General features: G+C 50.1%; 1 protein-coding gene across 1 annotated transcript in view; it reads right to left on the reverse strand.

Annotated features, from left to right (window-relative positions):
* LOC136371308 (CUB and sushi domain-containing protein 2-like) overlaps positions 1-17009 on the reverse strand; it is a 78994-nt gene extending 61985 nt beyond the window's left edge. Inside the window, exon 1 of the mRNA XM_066335353.1 lies at positions 16485-17009. Coding sequence (XP_066191450.1) covers positions 16485-16641 — 157 coding nt within the window. The 5' untranslated portion in view covers positions 16642-17009. The remainder of the gene's footprint in view (positions 1-16484) is intronic.
* Between the last annotated feature and the right edge of the window lie 7153 nt (positions 17010-24162).

The raw sequence follows: 24162 nt of genomic DNA on the forward strand, positions 1-24162 counted from the left end.
TTCAGACATTCCTATCGCAAAAACCCCAAGCTAACACAAAACCTGAATGCCCCAGGAAGAGAGCCGTGCTTTAAACACTTCCAAAATCAAATTAGGCAGCCCCAGCTGATAAGCCTTTAAACACAATCCCAGCTTTCTGCCCTCTCCACTCCTCAGCAAATCCATTTCTCGGTACACACGTTCCACATTTTAAGTCTGGCCCCCGTGGCACTGCAGCAGCCTCAGACTCAGGTGACATCGCTGGAGCTGTGTCACAGGAGCTGTGTCCCCATCCCCAGGATTCACCCAGCCCCGAGCACAGGCTGGGCTGGAAAACTCCTGGCCAAGCTCCCAGAGCCTCGCACACCCTGGGCAGGGTTTCACTCCCCTGGTTCATGGCAGAAAGCTGCTGGGGGGCACTGAAGGGAGCCTGAAGGTCAGCAGCCTTTGGAAGGTTTGGAAAAGCAGCAGCAGGATGGTTCATCCCCAATTACCATTCCAGAGGTGGTGCTCTGACGTGTCCAGGCTCAGTTGCTAAGCACAGGCACACAGGGAGCAGCTCCAGAGCTTCCTTGGGAGAGCAGAGGAGAGGGACAAACCCCTCTGGGTTTATAAAGGCACAGAAATTTCTGTGTGTGCCGAGCCGTCAGGGACACGGACACACACAGAGCAGCTGCGGTCACCAAGCCATGGAGGATTTCCTTCCCTTTCCTCTGCCACCTTCCTGCCTCGGGATTCCAGCAGCTCCAGCTCTTTTGGGGCTTTCTGCCCAAGCCATGGGAAGTGGTGTGGAAGAAGCTGCAGGAGACACAAGGGAAGAACTGCTGCAGCCAGCCCAGAGTGATTGCAGCCTTAAACACCTGGTTTGAATCTGAATTTGAACCTGAATTTGAACCTGAATTCAGCCCAGGGCAGCTCAGCAACAGAGATGAACCTGAGTGTTTTAAGCCAAGCCAGAGGCTGCAGATGTGTCCAGGACACAGGAGCAGAGCAGCTCATCCCACGTGCTTGGAATCAAAGGATTTTATCAAGATGCCAACATCAACCACTCCCAGGATGTGGAAATTCAGGATAAAGCCACAGTTTGGAGTTATTTCTTTCCAAACTAACATTATTTGTTTCACACTTTCCCCCATTCTGTTTTACCTGGCCTGGATGTATTTTGGATAATTTGATGCCCTTCCTGTTTTCCAGGCCAGGTGAGCGCTGTGCTTTCACTCCTCTAGGATTCACCTCTGATCATCCTCAGAATTCTCATCCCACTGGGATTCTTCTGTGCCAAGGACATCAAACCACCTCAGTCATTCCTACAAAGGTTCCTCAGCAGCTCATGAAAACTTTTATCACCTCTTCCTCATCTCTGCTGGAAAAAACCCTTTGGAGCTGTCTGTACACCAGCTGAAGCTTTTGTCATTCACAATCCGGAAAATCCAGGGAATTTTTCAAGATTGTTCTTGGATTTCACAAGAGCTGCTCCAAAACTCCGGGACTTTCATGCTCCAAGCAAACCTAAATAAAGGGAGTTTTTCCCAACCCACACTTCCAGCAGTCCCTCATTAACCACAGAAAACAATTACCTGCAGAATTTTCCCAGCTGCACAATCCCTGCTGGAACCAGGAATCCTGGGCACCCCAAGCATCACTTGGAATGATTTGCTCAGCTCCAGGAAGCACCACAGCCATCCCAATAATCCAGCCAGAAGGGGCCTCTTCTCCAGAGGGATGTCATTTCCTTCCTTCCAAACTCTCCCTTTCAGACTGTCTCTTAATCAGTTTTGGCTGTTCCCTCAGCGCCCACCACTCCTCTGCACAGCCACTGTCAGAATAATGAACCCAGGCACTTGTGGAACTATTCCCAGCTCCAGAGTGCTCCAGAGGCGTTCACCAATTCATGCAGATCCTGAGGAACAGCCCCAGCTGGGAATTCCCAGATCTTCCCCTCGTGGCCTCTCAGCTCCTCCAGGACTCTTGGATTCGGATGGTTTGGGCTGGGAAGGGACCTCAAAGCTGCTCTCCTCTGCACAAACCAAGGGTCACCCTCCAAAAACAGATGTTTTAGGGAGTGGTCAAGGCACTGAGATGGAAGCTGGGAGCTCTGAGTGACGCTGGGGTCACAAGGAGGGGTCAGAGACCAGGTGACCCCTGGGTGACAAACGCCACCAAGCCAAACCCGAGCTCACTAATCCTCTCCAAAGGGACTTCAGAGCCACAGGTTTACAAATATTTTATAATTAAAGGACTGCAGGGAGATGCTCTGGAGCCTTCCTAACCCCAGCTGGGCTGTGCAGCCACATTTCCTTTATAACCACAGGCAAGTCTCCACTGATTTTGGTATCTCAGTATCCTTGAAAATCTTGCCCTGAGCCTCACTGCAAATGTTCAGGCTGATTCGAAACCTTCTGACAATTTTACTCTTTATTTTCTCTCCAAGATGAACACAGCGAAGATTTCCTTTTTTTTCTCACCTCCACTGCAGATATCTGTAAAAATGACACGGATCATCTCAACCCCCAACTGAAATGAAACTCAGAAAACAGAAGGTAATTTGATGAAAAACTTTTTTTACCCGGCGTCTGCAAATGGACTCCCACTCATGTGCAGCATTTTTTGACTCAGCCTCATTTACAAGGTGCTAATTATTGTCACCAAAACAAATTTTTTCAATTTGCCTTTCAATTATTTTGCAGTAAAATAATGTTTGCATTTAAATGGGTTATCCAGGGGGCTCAGAGGCATTTTCATCTCGGGTGTCGGGATTTACCTCAAAAAGGAAAAATAAAAAAAATTGAAGAAGGCGAAGTGAGGTTCAAGGTGAAATCCATCCCAAGTCAGAGTGGAGCCAAAATTAAAGGATTCCTCATGAAAATATTTCGTTATTGGTCTCCCCTTGTCACCATGGAACACCTAAAAACACCTTGAATTCCCTTTGCCACTGGAGCTTTGTGTGAAGCTCAATGTTCCCCCAAAGCCCAAGGGAGATTCTGAGCTCCAAATCCCATCTCCCTAAAAATTCCCAAGCCCTTGGAATTCTCCCAGTACCAACAATCCCATCCTTTCCCTGATGGAGAGCTGATGGTTTAAAGAGTGGGCAGAGCCCCTTCACAAATAAACCTGCCCCAAGCTCTGAAGGAGTTCCAAAGGGGTTCTTCCCCTTCTCCACCAAGTTTTGGATTCTAAATTACATTTTACACACCAATTCCTTGACCAGGTCGTATTTTCAGGCATTTTTTACCCCCTAAAAAGGCCAGAAGTTGCACAAATCCCCTTTTGGTGCTCGCAGGGAGGCCACAGACCCTTTCCAGCCCCCAGGGCTCAGAACAGGGACCCAGAGAATCTCTGCTGCAGCCAAAACAGAAGAAACCACTTCATCCCCTGCAGCTTACACCTCCAGACCCGAAATAAATTAAAAATATCCCTTAAAAACAAGCAGAGACTCCACTTATTAAAAGCTCTTCCCTCTTGCACCGCCGTGTCTCATCTCCCCACGCTCTGCAAAGTGAAATGTTCTCTGTGTTTACAAGAGCTCTGAGATCTTCCAACAAACCCCCTTCTGCCAGGCAATTGTGTTACAACAGCTCACACTTGTGTGATTGGATTTGAATTACAAAAAGAGCCCAACAGAAAGCAATTCCTCCCGGGAATTTTTGTTAGGATATAAATCCAATTTTTACTTGATTCCGTTAACAGCACTTTCATATTCACTTCCTTTAAGTATTGCAGCACTTGATATTTATTACCTAATGCCTCCTTGTCACCTTGAGCAATCAATGAAAGTCACCTGGAGTTGACAGTACAGAGGAAAGTTAATAAATAAAAGTTAATAATTCACTTCACCCAATGAGCCAAAAAAAAAAAAAAAAACCAAGCCCGTCACATGCCCCAAAGAATAATAAGCTACAAAAGGCTCCTACCAGATTATCTGGAGAGTGAAACATTTCAATTATACTGAATTTTTTCAGCCCATTCAGACGTGAGTTTCACTTTTACAGCGGCAAAAGCTCCGTTATTATTTTCAGGGAATCATGGAATGGTTTGGAAGGATCAGCCACAGGCACTGAGAGCTCTGAGCTCTGTTCAACAAGGAATGTCCCTCTGTCCAACCACAATCTGCTTGTGGATGCTCTGATAGCCCAAACCCAGAGTTTTCTGGTTCTGTTTTGACCCAATTTAGAGAAACTCTTGTGCCAAGCACTGACTTTCCATGGTTTGTACAATTTCTGCATCCCGTGACCTCCCCACCTCTGTGTGACCACCAGAGAAACCCAGAACTCTCTCTCCTATTAACATTACATTGTGTTTTATTTTTCTCCCGCCTCCTCCATCCATTTAAAACCTCATTTTCACCCACAGACATATTCCACTTCATCTTAGTTTTCAATCCCCAAAGCAGATCAATACCTTTCTTCTCCAATCTACACAGCTCTCAATCAAGGAGCTAACAGGGGGTGAATTGAATCGACTTGTACGTTCAAATTGGGGATTTTTTGTCCAAAGTCTCATCTGTTAACTGCATTTCATGGACGAAAAAGCAAAAAAACTCCCTCTAAGAGCCCTCAGCGCTGGATTCCTGGGCAAAAAAAGGTCATCATTTGTTCTCTAATTTAAGATTGGGAAGTGCTCCCAGGAGGAACAAATGACAGAACTTCCCCAAAGCTGCTACTTCAAATCCAGCCAAATGAACTTCTTAAATAAAATTAGTTAATTCAGTAGGAAGAAGTGTGTTCACCAGGAGGTGACACCAGCAGGGACCTTGCAGGGTTGGTTTTTCTCCCTTTGAATCTTGCCCAGGGTCAGCACCAGCCCTGAGCCACTGGAGAGGGGCCCTGGGTCAGTGAGACACCAGGGTAAAGCTAAAAACAGGACCCTGGAATGCTTTGGGCTGGAAAGATCCTAAATCTCACCCAGTCCCACACCTGCCACTGTCCCAGGTGCTCCCAGCCCCATCCAGCCTGGCCTTGGACACTTCCAGGGATCCAGGAGCAGCCACAGCTTCTCTGGAATTCCATCCCAGCCCCTCCTCACCCTCCCAGAGAAGGATTTCTCCCTTTGTGATCAAAGAACTTCACTCAAAACCCACCCTGGGCTTTATCTCTGGGCTCTGCTGACAGCACGGGGACAGTAATTCCACACCTTGTTCCCTTAGCACAAGAGGGAACTTTTGGGGCTTTTCAAAACAGATTTTCATTAAAGCCCCCACCAAAGCAGAGAAACTCCAATCCAGCTGCTTTAACACTCTTTGAAGAGCTGCAGAATTTGCAGGACGGGACAGCAGAGCCTGCAGAGAGGGCAGATTGTCCTTCTGGTCAGCCCAGAGCTGCTGCCTCCAGAGCTGGTGCTAAACCCAACCCTGGGAAGGAAACCCCAACTCTGGTGACGCTTTTTTGGGCAGACAAAATTAAGGGGATAAAAAGCAGTTCTGTCTATTGTAGGGCCTTCGGGTACATTTAGGGCAGATCAAACCCATCCATGGGCTGCACCCAAAAATGGACAATGGTCACAAGTTTTCACACCTTTTTAAGTTGTGTCCATTTGCAGATTTGGGTTAATCTTCCAATTACAGCTTCAGGTAATGAAGTCATTTACCCCAAGTTTGCTCCCCCAACTCACTTTAGTTTCCATCTCTCAGGTCTGAGGCAGTGAGGTGTCCTTGATCCCCAGGCCTGGAGAGGAATTGTTGTGTCTGACCAAAGTGGGGAAGCAGCAGCTCACACTGTGTGTGGAGTTTAGAATTATACACTAAAGAATTGCAGGGTTAGAAATACACGAAAAACAGAAAAGCTAAAATCCTAAGGCGCCACCGGGAAAAAAAAGTCCCCACACAATGAGGGACAAACTCCCCATCCTTCAAACCCTTCATTATTCCAGCAGGTGGACACTGTTTTAATATTAACAGCCCAAGTGGTGCTTGACTTTAATGAGAGCCCCTTGGGAATGGAGCTGACAGCTGCCCAGTGTCCAGGATCCGTGCCTAACCTTTCCCTAATGGAGACAAAACAACAATAGAGGGATATAAACAATATGCTGTGGGATGCAAGGAGCATCTTTAAAAATGGCACTGCCTTTGGAAAAGCACCAGCTCCATTATCCTTCTGCAGGATGGGATCTTGTCCTCCCCCTTTCCAGGAGGAAATGGGATTTTTTCTGGCTGTTATTATTTGGTGGATAAAGGGGAAAGGAACATTGAGTTGTGCTTTTGTCACAGGAGAAATGAGCTGGAATTTTCTGTACCCCCTGACTTTAGCAGCCTTTGCAAGGTGCAGAGCCTCCTTTGCCCACAGCAGTGGGAAGAGGGGAGAATCCTGCTGGGATTCCTGGATTTAAATATGTGGAGGAGGAAGGATTTGGGGACAGATGTGACCCCGTGTAAGCCCTTACACCCCAACACATCCCTCCCCATCACAGAACTCCTCAGCAAACTTTCTGTGCCTAAAATCCCACTCCTCCTGGTTTTTTGGTTTTTTTTTCAGGGAACAAGCTCCACCTCAGGCCATCAAGACTTCAAAAGTAATGACAGAAATCCCACCAAAAAAAAAAAAAAAAAACTTCTTATTTCAAACTCTGCTTTCACTAAATTAACTAAACAAAATATTGATAAACTGCTGATAAATAACAGGAACCGTAACAAGGAAACAAGTTCTCCATTTGATCTCTGCCATCCTGCAGGCATTCATCTTCATAATTAATTAGATAATACTATTAGTACAGCACTATTTTTCCCCCTCCACAGACAAGAAGCTGGAGCTCGCATAATTTAAGCAACTGCTTCAAAGGCAGAGTGTGTGGCAGGTGAAAATCAGAAGGTCCAGACCGTCCTCTCTGCCAATATCCTCCTTTTCTGAACAACAGCATCCAATTCCCTGATGCATCTGGCAAAAATTCTCCGTGCACACCCCTGCCACCTTCCCATCTCCACTTCGCTTTTAAAATCTGCAGTCTTTGCATAAAACATGGCTCTAAAACGTATAAAAACTGTAAAGGCAATTCCGTACGAGTTACAGGAGCTGTACAAAATCCTCCCTGCAACAGAAACTGCACTTGGTTTTATTCCTGACCTTTTTGGGTTTTGTTTTTTTTTGGACAATACTTCTTGAAGTTCAGCAGCAGACAGATGACAGTCACCTCAAAATGTCATTCACAATTAATCCCAAATTGTACATGAAATGGTTGGATTCACTCCACGCAGTCAAGGGAGAGAACCAAGAGCACACACTGGAGTTGTGCAGTTCATCAACCTCGTGCCATTTGTACCTGCTGAAAGCTCCTCACAAACACCCCAAGATCTCTCTCTCTCTGCTGAATAAACCTGTAAATCATTTCCCAGATTCTCCCTGGTTGAGGGATGGGGAAGGGAAGCAGTGAGGATCCCCACAGCCATGGAACAGGAACCAGGCTCTGACAACTCCTGCGAGTCAGGGGAGTGTGCAAATAACAGGAGAGCACTGGAGCAGCAAATCCCCAGTTGTGGTTAATTCTCTGCCTGTGATTAACTCATCTTTCTTGGCTATTCCAGCCCTACTTGCACCTTCTAATGCAGCTGGGGCCGGGATTATCAGGCTGTGACCGTGCTCTGGTCTGCACTGAAGTGACAGCCGAGGAACAGGTAAAATGCCACTCTGCAAGAAATGGAGGTGGCACCAAGGCGGGTGCATGAAACCCAAATAAAGCCATTTCACCAGGACAGAACAGGCTCCCCCTTCCAGAGGAACAAATGTTCCCTTCCCTTTTGTTTTAAAGTGTTCTGGACACAGACACCTTTATTTGAGATTCACCGTTGTTTTATCTGTCTGGGAACGGGGAATCGCAGACACTTTGATAAATGGGCGCAGGGATTGTTCTGTTCCAGTGTAACCACTGTGAAATGCCTCTGCACAGACACGGCCCCGAGCTCCTCTGCAGCAGGAAAGGCTTCTCAAAAACCACCTCAGGAGCTGCAGCATCACATCCCCGTGCCGCTGCTCCTGGGTGTGGGATGACGCAGGAGTGACATCCAGGCTGCTCCTGGCTCTGCTGACACCCTGCTGGGTGACCTTGGCCAGGTCTCTCTGCCTCCCCACTCTAGAGGAGCTTTCTTTTACCTAACAGCACGCTGGTGAAATGGTAACGGGCTCAGATTTTGTCCTTTAAGGACGGGTAAATCAAGCCTTGAACAAACTACACTGCGGGATTCTCGCCGAGCAGCGTTCCCACGCGAAGTGCTTTCCTTGAAAGGAAGGTTGGGGAAAACAGCAAAGTTATAAAAGTGAGCCTGTCCATCCTCCAGTGGCCTGAACATCCTCTTCCTCACCCTCCTCCAGGACACAGAAAAGCACATTTACAGCAGACCCCAGCGAATCCAAAGCAGAGCTCTATCTAGCTTTCCATCCATTTCTTCTCCTGGTGTTTCCACTTGCAGCTCCCTGACTTCCAGCCCCTCCTGGGGCACCCACTGCCCTGCCCAGCAATGAAACTGGAGGAGAAACGCCTTTACACCAGGAGGGAAGGGGAAAACGTTCACCAGCAGGAAATGGGATGCTGCACGTCTCCTGCTGGTGGGATGGAAGGAGGAGCTGCCTCCCGAGGATGCTCAGGATTCACAAAGGAAGAAGCTGAAATGCCAGCAAGGGTTGAGATTTTTTTTTTCTTTGTGAGGACTTGGCTGCAGCTCCAGTCCTGCCCAGGTGGTGCCCACACAAACCAGGCTCTGGTGACACTGGTGGCCTTTTTTCCTGTGCTCTCCTAAGGACAAGCCTTGCTTGACAAGCACTGGAAGAAAACCCCTCTGGGCTGTAATTTCCACCTCGGTCACAGCCCTCCAGCACTCCGGCATCACACAGAACCTGTGGGGAGTTGAGAATGTCCCCTCTGCCACACAAGGGCCACCTCCAGGTGAATCCAGGAGGAATTTCCCCATGGGAACAGCCCAGGGAGGTTTGGGGTGCCCATCCCTGGAGGTGTCCAAGGGACACCTGGATGTGGCATTCAGTGCTCTGGGTTGGGGACAAAGTGGGGATGGGTCACAGCTTGGATTTGGTGACCTTGGAGGGCTCTTCCAGCCTCACTGATCCCGGGATTTTGGGTGTTTGCACCTCACTGGGCAGGTAATGACACTGCTGATGGTGACACCCCAGTGTCACACAGCAGCACCACGGGTGTTCCTGCACCCCTCTGCAAACCTTCACCCCCCAAACTGGTTTTATTCCTGACTTTTTTTCAACAATACTGCTTGAAGTTCAGCAGCAGACAGACAACGTTCACCTCAAAATGTCATTCACAATTAATCCCAAACTGTACATGGAATGGTTGAATTCACTCCATGCAGTCAAGGGAGAGAGAAGGAGCCAAGGGTTCATTTCCCAGCAGATTTTTGCAGTCAGCAATGGGGCAGGATTTGATTTTATTTTTTTTTTTATAATTATTCCCTTATCCCACACCTCCCTGGCAGCCACTACAAAATCCCCCTCCAGTGGAAGTCACAGCATCACCACCTCCTTACTCCAGGATTTTTCTGCCCCTTTGGGAATCCCCAGCACCAGCAGGACTCTGACACAAGCCCCAGTTCTCTCTCCATCCATCAGACCCCCTGCACTCAAAAACAGGGAGTTTATTCCTACAGGTGATACAGGAAATTATCACAAAGAGCTGAGCCAGGGAATGCACCTGACACTGGGGAAAAAAGAAGAAACACCTCACAAACCACCGTGAAGTGCCATAAAAAAAGATGAAAAACCACCCAAAAAAAAAATCTCTCTTCCACTTTCAAGCAAGGGAGGTGTAAAATCATTTCATCCAAGCTCCCTGCAGTCTCCAGTCTGGAGCCAAGACACTGAAGCAGAGTTAATTTGATCCCTTTAATCAATGGGATTGTCCCAATTACACATTAACCACCAGCAGGCCTGGCTGCCACTGCAGAGCAGGGAGAACCTGCAGATTCCAGCTCTGCCATCCTGGTGATGGAGAGCAGAGAACATCATTCCTCATAATGGCATTGTCCTGCACTGCCCCAGAAACGCTGTGTACACACACAACTGTGCTGCTGCTCTCACTGGGTTCATCTCCACACCCCAATCCCACTGGAAGCCATGGAAGTGTCATCTCCTGGGAGCAGGGAATAACCTTGGAGCTGCACTGGAACCACCTCACAGCCAGGAGCCCCGTGGAATTGAGGAATAAACCAGGAAAATTGACGTTGTGGTGCCCCAAACTCCCCAAACAACCTCATGCGAGTCATTCCATGGAGCAGAATCATTCCATGGGGTGGAAGAAACCTCTGGAGATGTCGTGAGGGATTTGTGTCTGCTCTCAGAGGCTGCTGGGTGGGATCAGAGCCAGGACAAGGATGGGCTCCTGCCCTGCAATATCTCCAGGACAAGGATGAAGTGCACACGCTGGAGCTCTCACTAAACCCACCTCAGGGAAGCGTTTCAATGAGCAGTGAAAATTAAAATCCCGAGCAGAACCATAAATGCTGAGTTACCAGGCAGGATGGATGGTTCTCACCTCTCCCCAGGTGGAGCAAAAAAGCTTCACCTGGTGTAAACTCCCCTCCAAGCCTGGTTCTCTTTCCCTTTCCATCGTTCCTCACTGGAATTAGAGCCAAGCAATGGGATTCCACCACCTCTGGCAGTTCTGGCTGCTGTGGATGTCAAAGAGACAGCTCAATGCTGCACTCAACAATTCCAGCAGTACAGAATCTTTACTATTTAATCAGTTCCTTTTTTTCTTTTTTTTTTTTTTTTTTCTTTTTTTGTAGCCCTTAAAGTCTTATCTCTCCCCTTCCATTTGAATTTGCTCTATTTTCTGTTGGGGAAGGAAAAAAAAAAAAAAAAAAAAGAAAAAAAAAAAAAAAAGCCTAATTTAAATTTAGGCCTATTCATGGTGTTTCTGAACCTCCCAATGCCTAGAAACATGGAGGAGGGTAAAGAAGTATTATTTAAAATCCACTCAGCTAAACAGAGCTTTGTTATAATTTCACTAAAGCCTCTGAAAAATTACTCCAGCCCTGTGTCTCAGGATAGTCCTGATAAAAACGGAGTTAAAAAACACTTTTCTTGCAATGCTACGGGCTCAAAACCAGTTAAGGCTGCCTGACCTTGCCCCTAACTAACCCTCAACATTATCATAACAATTTCCTCTGGTCAAGATCCAGGCCGAATTCTGGCAGGGGCTGGGAGGGCAGCAGCAGGAAGAGAAGCACAGCTGTGAAATTTGGCATTTCCCACCCAGCTGAGCTCTCGGAAACCGGAGAAGGGCAGCGAACACCACACGAACACCACGCAGCAATTCCACCCTGGAAACCCCTGGAGGAGCCAGGAGCCATTCCCTGGGTGCAGGGCAGGGAGGAATAAACACAGTTCTGCACAGGGACACATCTCCAGCAGCACTGAGATGCCCTGATCAACCTCCCAGCCAGAGCTGGGACACAAATCCTGGATCCCAGTCCCCACAGCAGCCTGGGCTCTGCCAGCAGCTCCTGACAGGGGACACTGGGACACTGGGACACTGGGACACTGTACTGACTCCCTGACCTGACAGCAAGCCTGGGAAAATAGTTAATGCCTCAACTACCCGTTTAGGTCTAAACTGATCAACTAGCAGCAGCAGAGGAGCAAACACCCAGCTCTGCTCCCTGCAGCACCTCCCGGGAGCATCCCAGCCCAGCAGCATCCAGCATTTCCCTGGGAGGCTCCTGGGGATGGGCACAGCTCCGTGGGGAGAATAGCTGAGATGTTCTTCAGCAGCCACAGCAAAAAAAAATAAAAATAAAATGACAAAGTGACAGGTGAGGAGCAACTTCCAATGCAGGGAAATTGCCTGTCCCAAAGGATGGGATGGGAACAAGGAATGGGGAGGCAGAAGGTGAGGAACAACTTCCAGCACAGGGAAATGCCTGTCCCAAAGGTTGGGATGGGTACAGGGAATGGGGAGGCAGAAGTTGGGATGGGCAGTGCTGGGTTGGTGATGGATTCCCTGGCCTTAAAGGCCTCTCCCTGGAATGGTTTTGATTCCCTGTGCCCAAAGCTGGCAGCAGAGTCCTCGAGGGCTCCTCTTCCCCTCCTCAGACACTCCACGGGGAAACGTGCTGGGTGAGGATGTTCCTCAGTGGGAACTCACAGGTGGGGACTGAAGGCAAGAGAAGGAAATGAAGGGATGATTTACAGCATCAGTTCACACTGTGGTGGGGCAGCCCTGAGCTCACCCTGGGCTCAGCAAAGCTCATTAGGCCCCGGTGCTGATTAATTGGGGGCTGGCTCATCAGAGACCCCCTCTGCTCCCAGGACTCCTGGCATCTCACTCTCCTCTTTCCTCCCCAACAGCCTCCAGACTCGGTCTGTCTGAGCAACAGGAGCGGAATCATGTTTTAGCAACTCCACTTTTTGAGGAGAATTCCCCCAAAACCACCTCGGAGGGATGCACAGGAGCTCTCTAACCCCAGCAGGACCCACCATCACCTTCCACAAGCTGATGGATGGATCCAAAACTTCCTCTACAGGAACAACAGTTCCACAGGATGCTGCAATGAGCAGCACACCGAGGGGATGAAGCTGCTTCACACGTGTTTTAAACGGTGCTGTTTATGACAGGAATCTGCTCTGGTTTTCCTCCATCCCATCCCGTGTTCCCAGTGTGCCTCTGGACAGAACAAGGCTCCAGCTCAAGGCTTTCATTCAAGTTTGATCCAGAAGCACCAGATTTAGTGACTGCACCTCCTGCTGAGCCTTCTCCTCACATTTCCAGCCTACACCTAATTAAAAACTTTTTGTTCTTTAACCCCTTGTGGTCCCTCAGGAGAGTGGAACTGAAGGTGGAGATCCCTGCAGTGAAAGCTGCTCTGCCCTCTGTTCCTGCCCACATCTTAAATTCACAAACAAAATTCACAAACAGCTTCCTGCTCCTCCACTCTTCAGGAGAGATGTCTGGCAAAAACTGTTTTCCATCGGAAAAAAAGAAGAAAATGACAGGGGTTTAAAATTGATGAGCTGCTGTTTCAAGCTGGTGCATCCTCCCTTAAGCCAGCACCAAGCAAGGTGCTGACTAAAAAAGCCCAGTGTGTAAATAATGGTGTCAAGACCCTTTTAGAATAGGCCATTAAAATGGATTTTATCTGTGTTTATCCACACACACAGGGCCTACACATGCCCCCAATGCACCTGGCAGTGCTGATTCCCCAGCAAACAGCGGCCAAGGGGTTTGTGCCCACCTGACTGACAGTCCACACACACAATTCCAGAACCATCCCACTGGAGAGGCCGGGCAGGGCTCACCAAGGACCCGCAGCCAAAAGCAAATCCCTCTGCCAAAATCAAACCACCCCTGCAGCCTTAAAACTGCCAGGGAGAACCTCAGGAACCAATTCCTCTCCTCTTTCCATCGCCACAATGAAGTTCCCACCAGCAGGCAGCACCTCTGCTCCAGCTCCATCCTGTCCCCAAGGGAAACTCTGTCATCCTGCCCTGAGACACGGCAGCACCTGAGAGCACCCCAGACCTTGTGCTGCTTTTTACACACCATTTCTGGGCTGCAGGAGCACAGGCAGAGCCCAGCTGCTGTGACAGGAGCAAGGTTTCTCCCCGTTTTCCTAACTCCTGGCTGACAGCTCCACGCACACACACACACACGGCTCTGCTGCCACACTATGGGAACTCCTGGCTACTGCTCCCTTCCACAAAAGCGGGAGAGAGGATATTTTTTTTTTTTGGAGCTTTCAGGACTTTGTTGCACGGAGGATGAGGGTTCAGAACAAGCTGAACTGATTTCCTGGGATTTTATCCCAAAGGCACAGGGACCTTGCAAAGGGTGGGTGCCTCCCCTCCTTCCCTGCGCAGGCCTGCGGATCCAGCAGCAGGCACCGACACTGGAGTTGGCATGCTGCTCCCAAAAAAAAAAACCAAAACCATCATTGCTGGGGTTTCAGAATCTAAAGAGAGGACTTATTGATCAATGCCGCTGGCTCTGATGCAGATAAAAAAAGAAAAAATTAAAAAAAAAAAAAAAACCACCACATCTGAGGTCTAAAAAGCTTTCGCAGGTCTTCTCTGCTCACAAAGCAAAACAACCCAGAGCATCAACCTCTGGCTGAAGGATCCAGAACAGAGAGCTCAGAATGCAGACAGGAGGGACCAGGGGCCTGGGAAGAAAGGATTAAATGCTCAGCGAGGTACAGAGTGAAGCCTGGAAGATCCAGTATGAATAAGGCACAGACAGCTCAGAAGAGGAGAAAAAAAAAAAGCTGTAAGCTCCTGGTAGAGTAAATCTGAGATTAAGGTATCTCTCCATCAGTCTGCTCACATGAGGAAAAAGCTCAGCAGAAGCTGCTGGAATGGTTTTCTCCTCTGTGCACGGGCTGAAGGGATGAAAAATCGCCACCAAAATAAACATTCAGCCTTTCTTAGGGACCTGTAGGTTGTCTGGGTGGCTTTACAGCCTTTCCTAACAGATCCTCCCAGTCAGCAGAACTGCTCAGCTCCCCTGCCAGAGTGCTCAGGAGCAGCAGTCAATCCTCAGCCCCCAGCCCCTGAAAGGAAACCTGCCTTACATAATAAAATCAGCCTTGCATTCCAGATAAAGTTCTCCCCACACCCCCCCAAAAAAAAAAAAAAAAAAAAAAAACCACACCCAAAACTCAGGGAGATTTCATCCACATCAACACCCAAACACACATTCCTCCAGCCTAGGATACAGCAGACAAGACAACGGGACTTGGAAACTCTGGGAAATCGGGGCACTGCACAGTGTGGAGAGCAGCCACTGCCAAGCACTCGGCTCTCCCACTCTTCCCCCTCCTACACACGCACAAGGACAGTCCCTAAATATTTGCTGTTCACACCAGAAATAAACTTCAGTCCCTGGATCTGCTCTGGCTGCAAGGGCAGCCGCGGAAACGAGGCAGCAGACACAAGCAAACTGCCCCCAAATTCCAGTCGTCTTCTGCTTCCAAAGCCCAAACATGCATATTTCATAAAAGCCAGGATGCTGAGGCCAACGAGCTCATATATAAGAGATATTCAACCGGGGAGGCAGGAGGAAAAGGAGGAAAGTGCTTCCATCTTCATGCAAGGCGTCCAGAAATCTGTTTGAGCAGCTGTGGGCAAGCAGCAGGGTGGTGAAATCCTGACTTAAGATGCCAGGGGAAGGCAGAGGGGAGAGAGGGGCTGGCGTTTTTCACAGTCATCCTGCACATGGCAGCGCCTGTGCCCAAAGCTGACCCACCGGAGAGGGGAATGAGATCATGGAGACCAGCCTCGGTGACAGCCCCGCGCCTCTGGGATCGCTGCTCCCGAGGATGCGGCTCCAAAGGCTCAATCGAACACCCCCAGTGCCGTGCCCCAGGCAGCGGGGCGGTGTGTGCTGACAGCCCGGGGCCACCAACCCGGGGCCACCAACCCGGGGCCACCAACCCGGGGCGGGCAGCCCAGTGCCATCACCCCGGTGCCATTACCACAGTGCCACACACCTCAGTGCCACCAACCTGGGGCTGGCACCTCAGTGCCACACACCTCAGTGCCATTACCACAGTGCCACACACCTCAGTGCCACCAACCTGGGGCTGGCACCTCAGTGCCACACACCTCAGTGCCATTACCACAGTGCCACACACCTCAGTGCCACCACCCCAGTGCCATCACCTCAGCACCGCATACCCCAGTGCCACACATGTCAGTGCCATCACCTGTGCCACCACCTCAGTGCCACACTGCCTAGTGCCGTCACCCTAATGCCATCATCCCAATGCCACCAGCCCGGTGCCATCACCCTAATGCCATCCACCCCAGTGCCACCACCCTAGTGCCACACAGCTGAGTGCCACACAGCCCAGCAGTGCCATCACCCCAGTGCCACCACGCCGGGTGACACACACCCCAATGCCAGTACCCCGGGTGGCACACACCCCAATGCCACCACCCCGGGTGACACACACACCCCAGTGCCACCATCCCGGGTGGCACACACCCCAATGCCACCACGCCGGGTGGCACACACCCCCCAGTGCCACCACGCCGGGTGACACACACTCCAGTGCCACCAGCCCGGGTGACACACACACCCCAGCGCCAGTACCCCGGGTGGCACACACACCCCAATGCCACCAGCCCGGGTGGCACACACACCCCAGTGCCAGTACCCCGGGTGACACACACCCCAATGCCACCACGCCGGGTGGCACACACCCCAGTGCCACACAGCCCAGCAGTGCCATCACCCCAGTGCCAGTACCCGGGTGGCACACACACCCCAGTGCCACACAGCCCAGCAGTGCCATCACCCCAGTGCCAGTACCCCGGGTGGCACACACACCCCAGTGCCAGTACCCCGGGTGGCACACACACCCCAGTGCCAGTACCCCGGGTGGCACACACACCCCAATGCCACCAGCCCGGGTGACACACACCCCAGTGCCACCAGCCCGGGTGGCACACACACCCCAGTGCCACCAGCCCGGGTGACACACACCCCGCACGGGGGGCCAGCGCCGCTCCTTTCCTCTGGGCAGCCCAAAGGCTCCGTGCACAAGTTGCCCGGGCACTCACCCATGGCCGATCCGGCCAGCAGCCCCAGCGACAGCAGCATCGCCCGGCTCCAGGCGCTCCCCTCCGCCGTCATCAGAGCCACGAGCCCCAGTTTCCACCAGTGCCTGCCGAAGCTGCAGCTGCATCCCGGCTGGTCCCATCCCAAGGCAGGTTGCATGTCAGAGGGCAGCAGCAGGAATGGGGCGTGCTGGGGGTCTGCCGGTTGCCGCTCTTGGGTGTTCTTTTCCAAACCCTTTTTTCTCCTTCCCCTCGGCGATTGGGATAGTCCTCGGCTCGGCTGGATGAAGAGGAGAAAGGAAGGAGGAAAAGGGGGAGGTGAGGGGGGGAAGCGGGTCAGGCTTGTGATTTGGATTCCTTCCCTTATTTTTTTTTCTCCTATTCTTTTTTTTCTTTTTTCCCCCTTTAATTTTTTTTCAGCCCAGGAGGAGGGAGAAGGGGGAAAAAAAAATCCCACCGCATGGAAGGCTCTGAGCTTCTGCAGCTGGAATGAACCAAGTGTGGCAGCAGCTCGGGGAGAGGAGAGGCAAGGCGAGGAGAGAGGAGAGCAGAGCAGAGCAGGGGAGGGCTGGCGCGTCCCTCCCGGTGGCTGTCTCAGAGCCAGCTCCTCGGCAGCACCACCACCAGCACCAGCACCACGCAGCCCTCGGGGATTTATACTTCTTCTTCTTTCCCTTTTTTTATTTTTTTATTTTTTTATTTTTTTAAAATTTTTTAAATTTTTTTTTAGTTTTTTTTTTATTATTATTATTATTTATTAATAAGTTTGATTAATAGTTCCCGGAGCTTTGTTCCCATTCTCTGGAAGCCGGGGCTTGTTGTGGATTTGTGTGGATGAGGGGGGTGATGCTGTGCTGTGCTTACATCCCCCCCAAACCCGGCACCAGCCTCCCACCAGCACCCAGCCCCACAGCCCGGGCTCCAGCAGCCTGTTTATTTTTGATACTCCACGTTTCTTGATAAGGAACGAGCCCCCCCAACCCCCATTCCTCTCTCTCTCACACATACACACACATCCCTGTTATTCACCGCCTCCCCTTTTCCCCCACAAACAACTTGATGCTATTGACACAATTTTTGTGACGAGGCGAATCTTGTTGCGAACACAGACCGGCGACAGACCCTCCCCTCGCTTCTCCCCAGCCCCAGAGCTCTGCCTTGGGACCGCTCCAGGGACATCCTGGAGGTGGGCAAGGCTGTGTCCCCTCCTCAGAGCCACCCGGCAGGGCTGGCAGAGCCCCTTTTTACCCCCTCAAAAGCACCACCACCACCAGCAGCAGCAGCATCTCCCTTTTGGTTTTGTTTGAACGTCTCCCGGCACGCCGGTCCCTGGAGCCGCAGGCAAGATGGGGAGAAAGGGAGGGGAATGCAGCCACTTAACGCCACATTCGGGAGCTTCATTATCTTGCTAATGATGCTCAGATCCAGGGACGAGGAAAAACAACTCGAAGGCGACACCAGAGCTTAAGGAAATAAATAAATAAGGAGGAAAAAAAGGCACTCTGGAACGCTCTCCGAGCATCCTCCTCCCTTCCTCCCTCCGAGCACCGACTTTGCGTTCGGGAGATGCTCGGGGCTGCCCCTTTCCCACAGCCCTGCGTTGAAGGAGGTGTTTCCAGCCCTGTTAGCCCCTTTTCCCCGCCGTCCATCCCGGTTTTCCCCGCTCCCCCCGGGATGCCGGTGACCCCCGGTCCCCAAAGCGGCTTGGGGCCGCTCCCCCCGGGCTGTGCCGGGGTCACCTCGGGGGTCCCCTGTCCCCCAGCCCCCTGCACCCCTGGCTTTGCATTTGCTGCAGTTTCTTGCTGCAAACCCCCTCTTCTCCAGCCGTGTTCTGGTTTGCCTTCAATGAGCTTATTTAACAGCGGAAAAAACCCTCAAAAACAACCCCCAAAAAAACCCCCTAAATTATATATCGAGGGCTCGCAGATCTGTCCCTCCAGCCCTGAGATCAATCTCCTCCTTTTCTCTTGCCTCTGTCCCTCGGTCCCCTCCTCGCACTGCCCACACCGGGAGCCGCTGCCAAGAGCCAAGGCAACCGGGGCTGGCACATGAAAGAGTCGCTTTATGTCTGTTTTAGCTGCAGCATCAATTCAAACAGCCGCGATTGTGCCCAGGGGCACGGCTCCCCCAGGGAAAGCTCCGGGGACATGGGGCCACCACCACTCAGCTCCCTGAGTGTCCCCTCGGCCACCCACCCAGCCATGTCCCCCCAAATATCGCAATATTGCACCCTGCTGAAGCTGTGATGGGGGCTGCTGCAAAGGGTTGAGCCAAAAAAAGAGCTCCTGCATGCATCAGGAAGGAGCCACACAAATAAAATAAATATTTTTTTAAAAAAAAGGCATTGAGGAGCCACAATCCCACTTTTATTCCCGGGCAATCGGATGGCAGCTATTTCAAATCCAAGGGGGTTCCTGCCGGCTAGGTTTGCGTCGCAAAAATAAGAAAAAAAAATTTTAAAAAAAAATGAAAATAAGAAGGAGAAAAAAAAAAAAACCCCAACAACCCCGAGGTCTGAGGTTGAACTATCTCCAAAACAATTAAGGCAAAACCACTGCGTTTATTCCCGGAATGGAGCAATTGCGCTGAGCACAGCCCATCCCTGCCATGCGCCACATCCCCGGGCCCGGAGGGAAGGAAGGATGCTCCGCTGCTCCGATGCTCCTCTCCCCAGCCCGTCCCTCACCCCCGGCAACTCACTCGGCGTTCTCACCTTGCCAAATCACCTCGCACTAAACACAGAATTCCTGCCTGCCGTGCCCAGCGCCCACCGGGACACAAATCCTGCTCTGCAGTGCCACCCGCAGCCGGAGCCGGGCTGGAATGACACATTCCCTGCAGCTGATATTCCACTCGGTCGTGTCTCGCTCGCCAAAACTCTGCTCTGGTTCCTCCGAGCCACAGCAGCGACCCCAAATTCCAGGTGCTGCACGGCTTTGGAGGGTGGATTTGGGGAGGAAATCTTTCCCTGTGAAGGGGAGAGGATCTGGAATAAGGAAGCTGTGGCTGCTCCATCCCTGGAAGTGTCCAAAGGCAGGGTTTGGAGCAAGCTGGGAGAGGGGAAAGTGTCCCTGGCCATGGCAGGTTAGAGCCAGGATCCCTGAGCAGGGACACCAAGGGGGTCACAGGGATGGAGCAGCTCTGCCATGAGGAAAGGATTGTTCCTGCAGAGGAGAAGGCTCCAGGGTGATCTAATTGTCACTTCCAGGACCTGAAGGAGCCAACAAGAAACACGGGGAGAGACAATTTATGAGGGCTTGGAGTGACAGGACACAGGGAATGGTTTCCCACTGCCAAAGGGGGGTTTGGGTGGGATTTTGGGAAGGAATTTTTCCCTGTGAGGATGGGGAGGCCCTGGCATCGACAACCTGTGGCTGTCCCATCCCTGGAAGTGTCCACAGCCAGGCTGGACAGGGCTTGGAACATCCTGGGATAGGGAAAAGTGTCCTTAGCCATGGCAGGGATGAGCTGAGCTGATTTAAGCTCCTTCCCCATCCAAACCATTCCACCATCCTACACCTTGCCCAAGGTGTCACCTGTTGAAACAAAGCCTGAGGCACGGGCTGTACATCCTCCTCCACAAATCATTCCTGCTTTTCTCCACCACCAATTTCCTTTGGGAGGAGTGTGTCCCATGAAACCCGACTACTTCAGATTCTGAAGCACCCTAAGCAGCTGCTGCCTTCGCTTCCCCACAACATTTAAAGGAAAAACAGCCACAGCCACATCAAAATATTTACAGGAAGAAGCAAAAGCGGCATTCAAAGGAGCAAAATTGAAAATTAAAGTGTAATAGGGAAGCTACTGTAAACAGCTGATCCTCACAAAGAAAAGCTGAATTTAGCACAGAAAAATTTATGCCAAATCATGTTTCGCAGGACAAATAATGGGGAGAGAGGGAAGGATGCTCTTCGCATTAATTGGATAACATTTACTGTGTGCTCCCAAAATAGGAAAAGTAAAATTGACAAATCCAGCTCACAATCAACAAGAATTAACACGTGGCCAATTCGAAACGTCCCAACAAACCCGGCCCATGTTCCTGCTTGGGACATGGAAGTGTTAAACTGATCTTTCATCTTATAAAAAATCACTTCACAGATGAGGAAAGAGAGAATTTTCCAGACGAAGCCATGGAGGAACAGAAGGGGAAGGCTGCAGCCTGTGAAATCACCAGACAGGAATCCCTTTGAGAAAATGGGGCAGAAAGTTGTTTCTGTACTCAGAAATAGTCTAACAATGTTCTATTTTCATACCCACGGCACAAATCTGTTGAGGTTTTTATTGCAGAGAATATCTCTGTTCTTTAAAAATAGAGGGGAGCCAGCATCCCACTAATTACAGTGAGCCTATGATTAGAGATAATTAGATACATTTACAATTTAGAATTTCCTAACTTTAGCTGTTTATGAACCATAGATGTGCCCATAGTGTGTGCACAGAGCATCAGTCATTCCCTCCAGCTACGAGGAGTAAATTGATAACACATTAAATTATTGAACATGGCAGGAGCAAACTGGAATTTTAAATGGGTGTTTGGAGGAGAGAAGCCCAAGAATTGGGATTTGGAGCAGGTGACCATCACAGGCACGTGGATGTGGCTCAAAGGAACACAAAGCTGTTCAATCCCACTGGAAATCCCAGAGGAATCTGGGGGGTTTAGAGGGGCATCACTGCAGGCTCTGCTCTGTGGTGATACCCAGGCCAGGACTGGAAAGGTCTGGAACTGCCTTTTCCACTCAGGAATTGTTCTGTTCCATGCCAGGGGCTGCTCTTTTCCCTAACAATCAATCCAGGATCTCCCTCCTATTGGAATGCAGCAGACACAGGAAACTCCACAGAGAACTGGGATTGTCCAGCCTGGAGAGGAGAAGCTCTGGGGGAATCCCACTGTGACCTTCCAGGACCTGAGGGGGACAGCAAGGATGGAGAAGGGACCATTTACAGGGGATGGAGTGACAGGACACAGAGAATGACTTCAAACTGGAGAAGTGGAGATTTGGGTGGGATATTGGGGTGGAATTCCTCCCTGGGAGGGTGAGGAGGGGCTGGGCTGGAATTCCCAGAGCAGCTGGGGCTGTCCCTGGATCCCTGGGAATGTCCAAGGCCAGGCTGGACATTGGGGTTGGGACACTGGAAGGTGTCCCCATGGCAGGGGTGGCCCTGGATCTGCTTTAAGGTCCCTCCCAACCAAAATCATCCCAGAATTCTGTGGCTGACACATTCCTTGAGGCATCTCAGCATGGACAAAACCTCTGGAGCACATCCAGCCCTCCTGTCCGGGTTTCTGAACTGAATTCATCATTCTGGAGGTGTAAGACACAACCAACAGATTCTCCTTTGCAGTTCCTCATCTCCAAGAGCTCTGAGCTTTGGGCAAAACCTTTGCTTCTATTCCTAGAATTTCGTTTGGTCTCATGAAATTCCAGGATATTCTTGGTCCTCCAAGGGGATTTCACTGCTAATTCTCACATTTTGGGGGCTGTGTTGCACAACTATGGACTGGCAAAGTAATTTGCCTGAAAGAGACTTTGCTTACAGGCAGAGCATGTCCTCCTAACTGCAAATATCCCAGAGATTAATGAAGAAATTGCACGTTTATTAATACCTTTAACCCTTGTGTTGTTTTACAGGAGCTCCTGCAACTCCGGTTCAAAAATAAAAATAAAAATAATCCCAGTACTTCTGATTTTCTGCTTAAAATTATTCACAGCAGTGGCCAAGGCTGAGCTTCCCTCCCTCTCTCCATCTTCCAGTTTTCCCCACCCATCCAAACTTGCCACTCTTTCAGGGAACAAAACAGACCCAGATTTTGGGTGAGGAAAGAGCAGAACAACTCAAAAGCTTGGGGCACGATATTGAGAGCTGTGAAACCGGTGAAAAAAAAACCCAAAAACCCACAACCCAAATTGAGGATTGTTGTCCTACAAGTTAGGGGTAAGTGGCTTCTGGGGTAGAGAGGAGAAGCTCATCCTTCCCTCTGGATCACCTTCCTAGAAGATAAAATGTAAAAAAACCCACCCAAAAACAGATAAAGGCTCCTCAGAGCTCCATTATTGGGAAGAGAAAGAGGTAATTTGGAAGTTTGATGCAATCCCCTGAAGCTCGACTGAACTCCTGGGTTAAATTCCTGGAGAAGCTGCAGGGACAAACCTCAACTGCTGCGCCAGTGAGAGCCATGCAAAATGTTAAGGGAATTCAGTTTTTCTGTCCTGGCATTGTGAGGAAAAGCTGCCATTTATCACAGTCCCAGAGTCCTATAAGGACTTCATGTTTTCCCCAAAGTGAACATTTCCATCTCGAATAATCCCCTATGATTTATAGGGTGAGAAACAGCTGGATGACAATTCATCTGAAATAAATTTTTTAAGGATGACAGAATAAGAAGGAGGTTTTTTTTTTTTCTTTTCTTATAGCTTTTTTTTTTTTTTTTTTTTTCCGTATGGGATGATGGAGACAAATAATAAAAATGTTTTATTTATGAAAAATGCCCGAGCTGCTCAGAATTGAGTGCTGGTGCAATAAAGATGGTTGATAGAAGAGAGACTTGGCTGCGAATTTCAGAGATAGGGACTTTATTTGTGGGTTCAGAGGGAGATTAACACAAAACACTCAATGCCTGGCTGATGCACGACTCACTGCTGCCTCATTCCCTCAAACTCTTGTTAATCCAGAGTTTAAAACCTGAGTTTTAACAGTAAAGACCAAGCCATAAAGCTTGGATGTGGAATCCTGCTTAATTATATCCCCTTGGGATGCTCCACTTGGGAATTCCAAGGCTCTGAGCTTGACAACAACCCCTGCAGCAGAGCAGCTTTGCTCTCTCCCATCCAGGGGCTGCTCAGTTTCAGCCACTTGGCTGGTTCAGAGGTACCAGACTGATTAAATGAGATTTTACAGCCTCTGGGAGCCCCGTCACAACAAATCACCACCAAACTCTCGCCCAGCCTCACCACCAGTGACTCAGGGCAGTGACAAAGATCTGAGTGTGTGTTTCACCCAGCACCACTGAGTCAGCCAGCTCCCAAACTCACATTTAGGCTTGGTTTAAGAGGATACTGCATCTGGAGAGGTCAAAATGGGAATTAACTCAACAGGAATGTGAGTGTGTCTCTGACCCAGCACCACTGAGTCAGCTCACTCCCAAATTCACATTCAGGCTTGGCTTAAGAGGATATTGCATCTGTAGAGGTCAAATTGGGAATTAACTCAACAGGAATGTGAGTGTGTGTCTGACCCAGCACCGAGTCAGCCAGCTCCTAAACTCACATTCAGGCTTGGCTTAGGAAGATATTCACATTTAGGCCTTGGCTTAAGAGGATATTGCATCTGTAGAGGTCAAAATGGGAATTAACTCTACAAAGATCTGAGTTTTTCACCCAGAACCACTGAGTCAGCCAGCTCCCAAACTCACATTTAGGCTTGGCTTAAGAGGATACTGCACCTGGAGAGGTCAAAATGGGAATTAACTCAGCAGGGATGTGAGTGTGTGTCCGACCCAGCACCACTGAGTCAGCTCATTCCCAAATTCACCAGGGAAAGGATCACGGGGGCTCAGGGTGGGACAGACCTGGAGATGCTTCAACAAATCATGGGATTTCAGCATCGTCAAATCATGGAGTATCATCCAGTCGTGGAATAGAATCCCAGGATCCAGCTGAGGTTGGAAAAGAGCTCCAAG

This window comes from Sylvia atricapilla, chromosome 24 (assembly GCF_009819655.1).
Source record: "Sylvia atricapilla isolate bSylAtr1 chromosome 24, bSylAtr1.pri, whole genome shotgun sequence".
Classification (NCBI taxonomy): Eukaryota; Metazoa; Chordata; class Aves; order Passeriformes; family Sylviidae; genus Sylvia; species Sylvia atricapilla.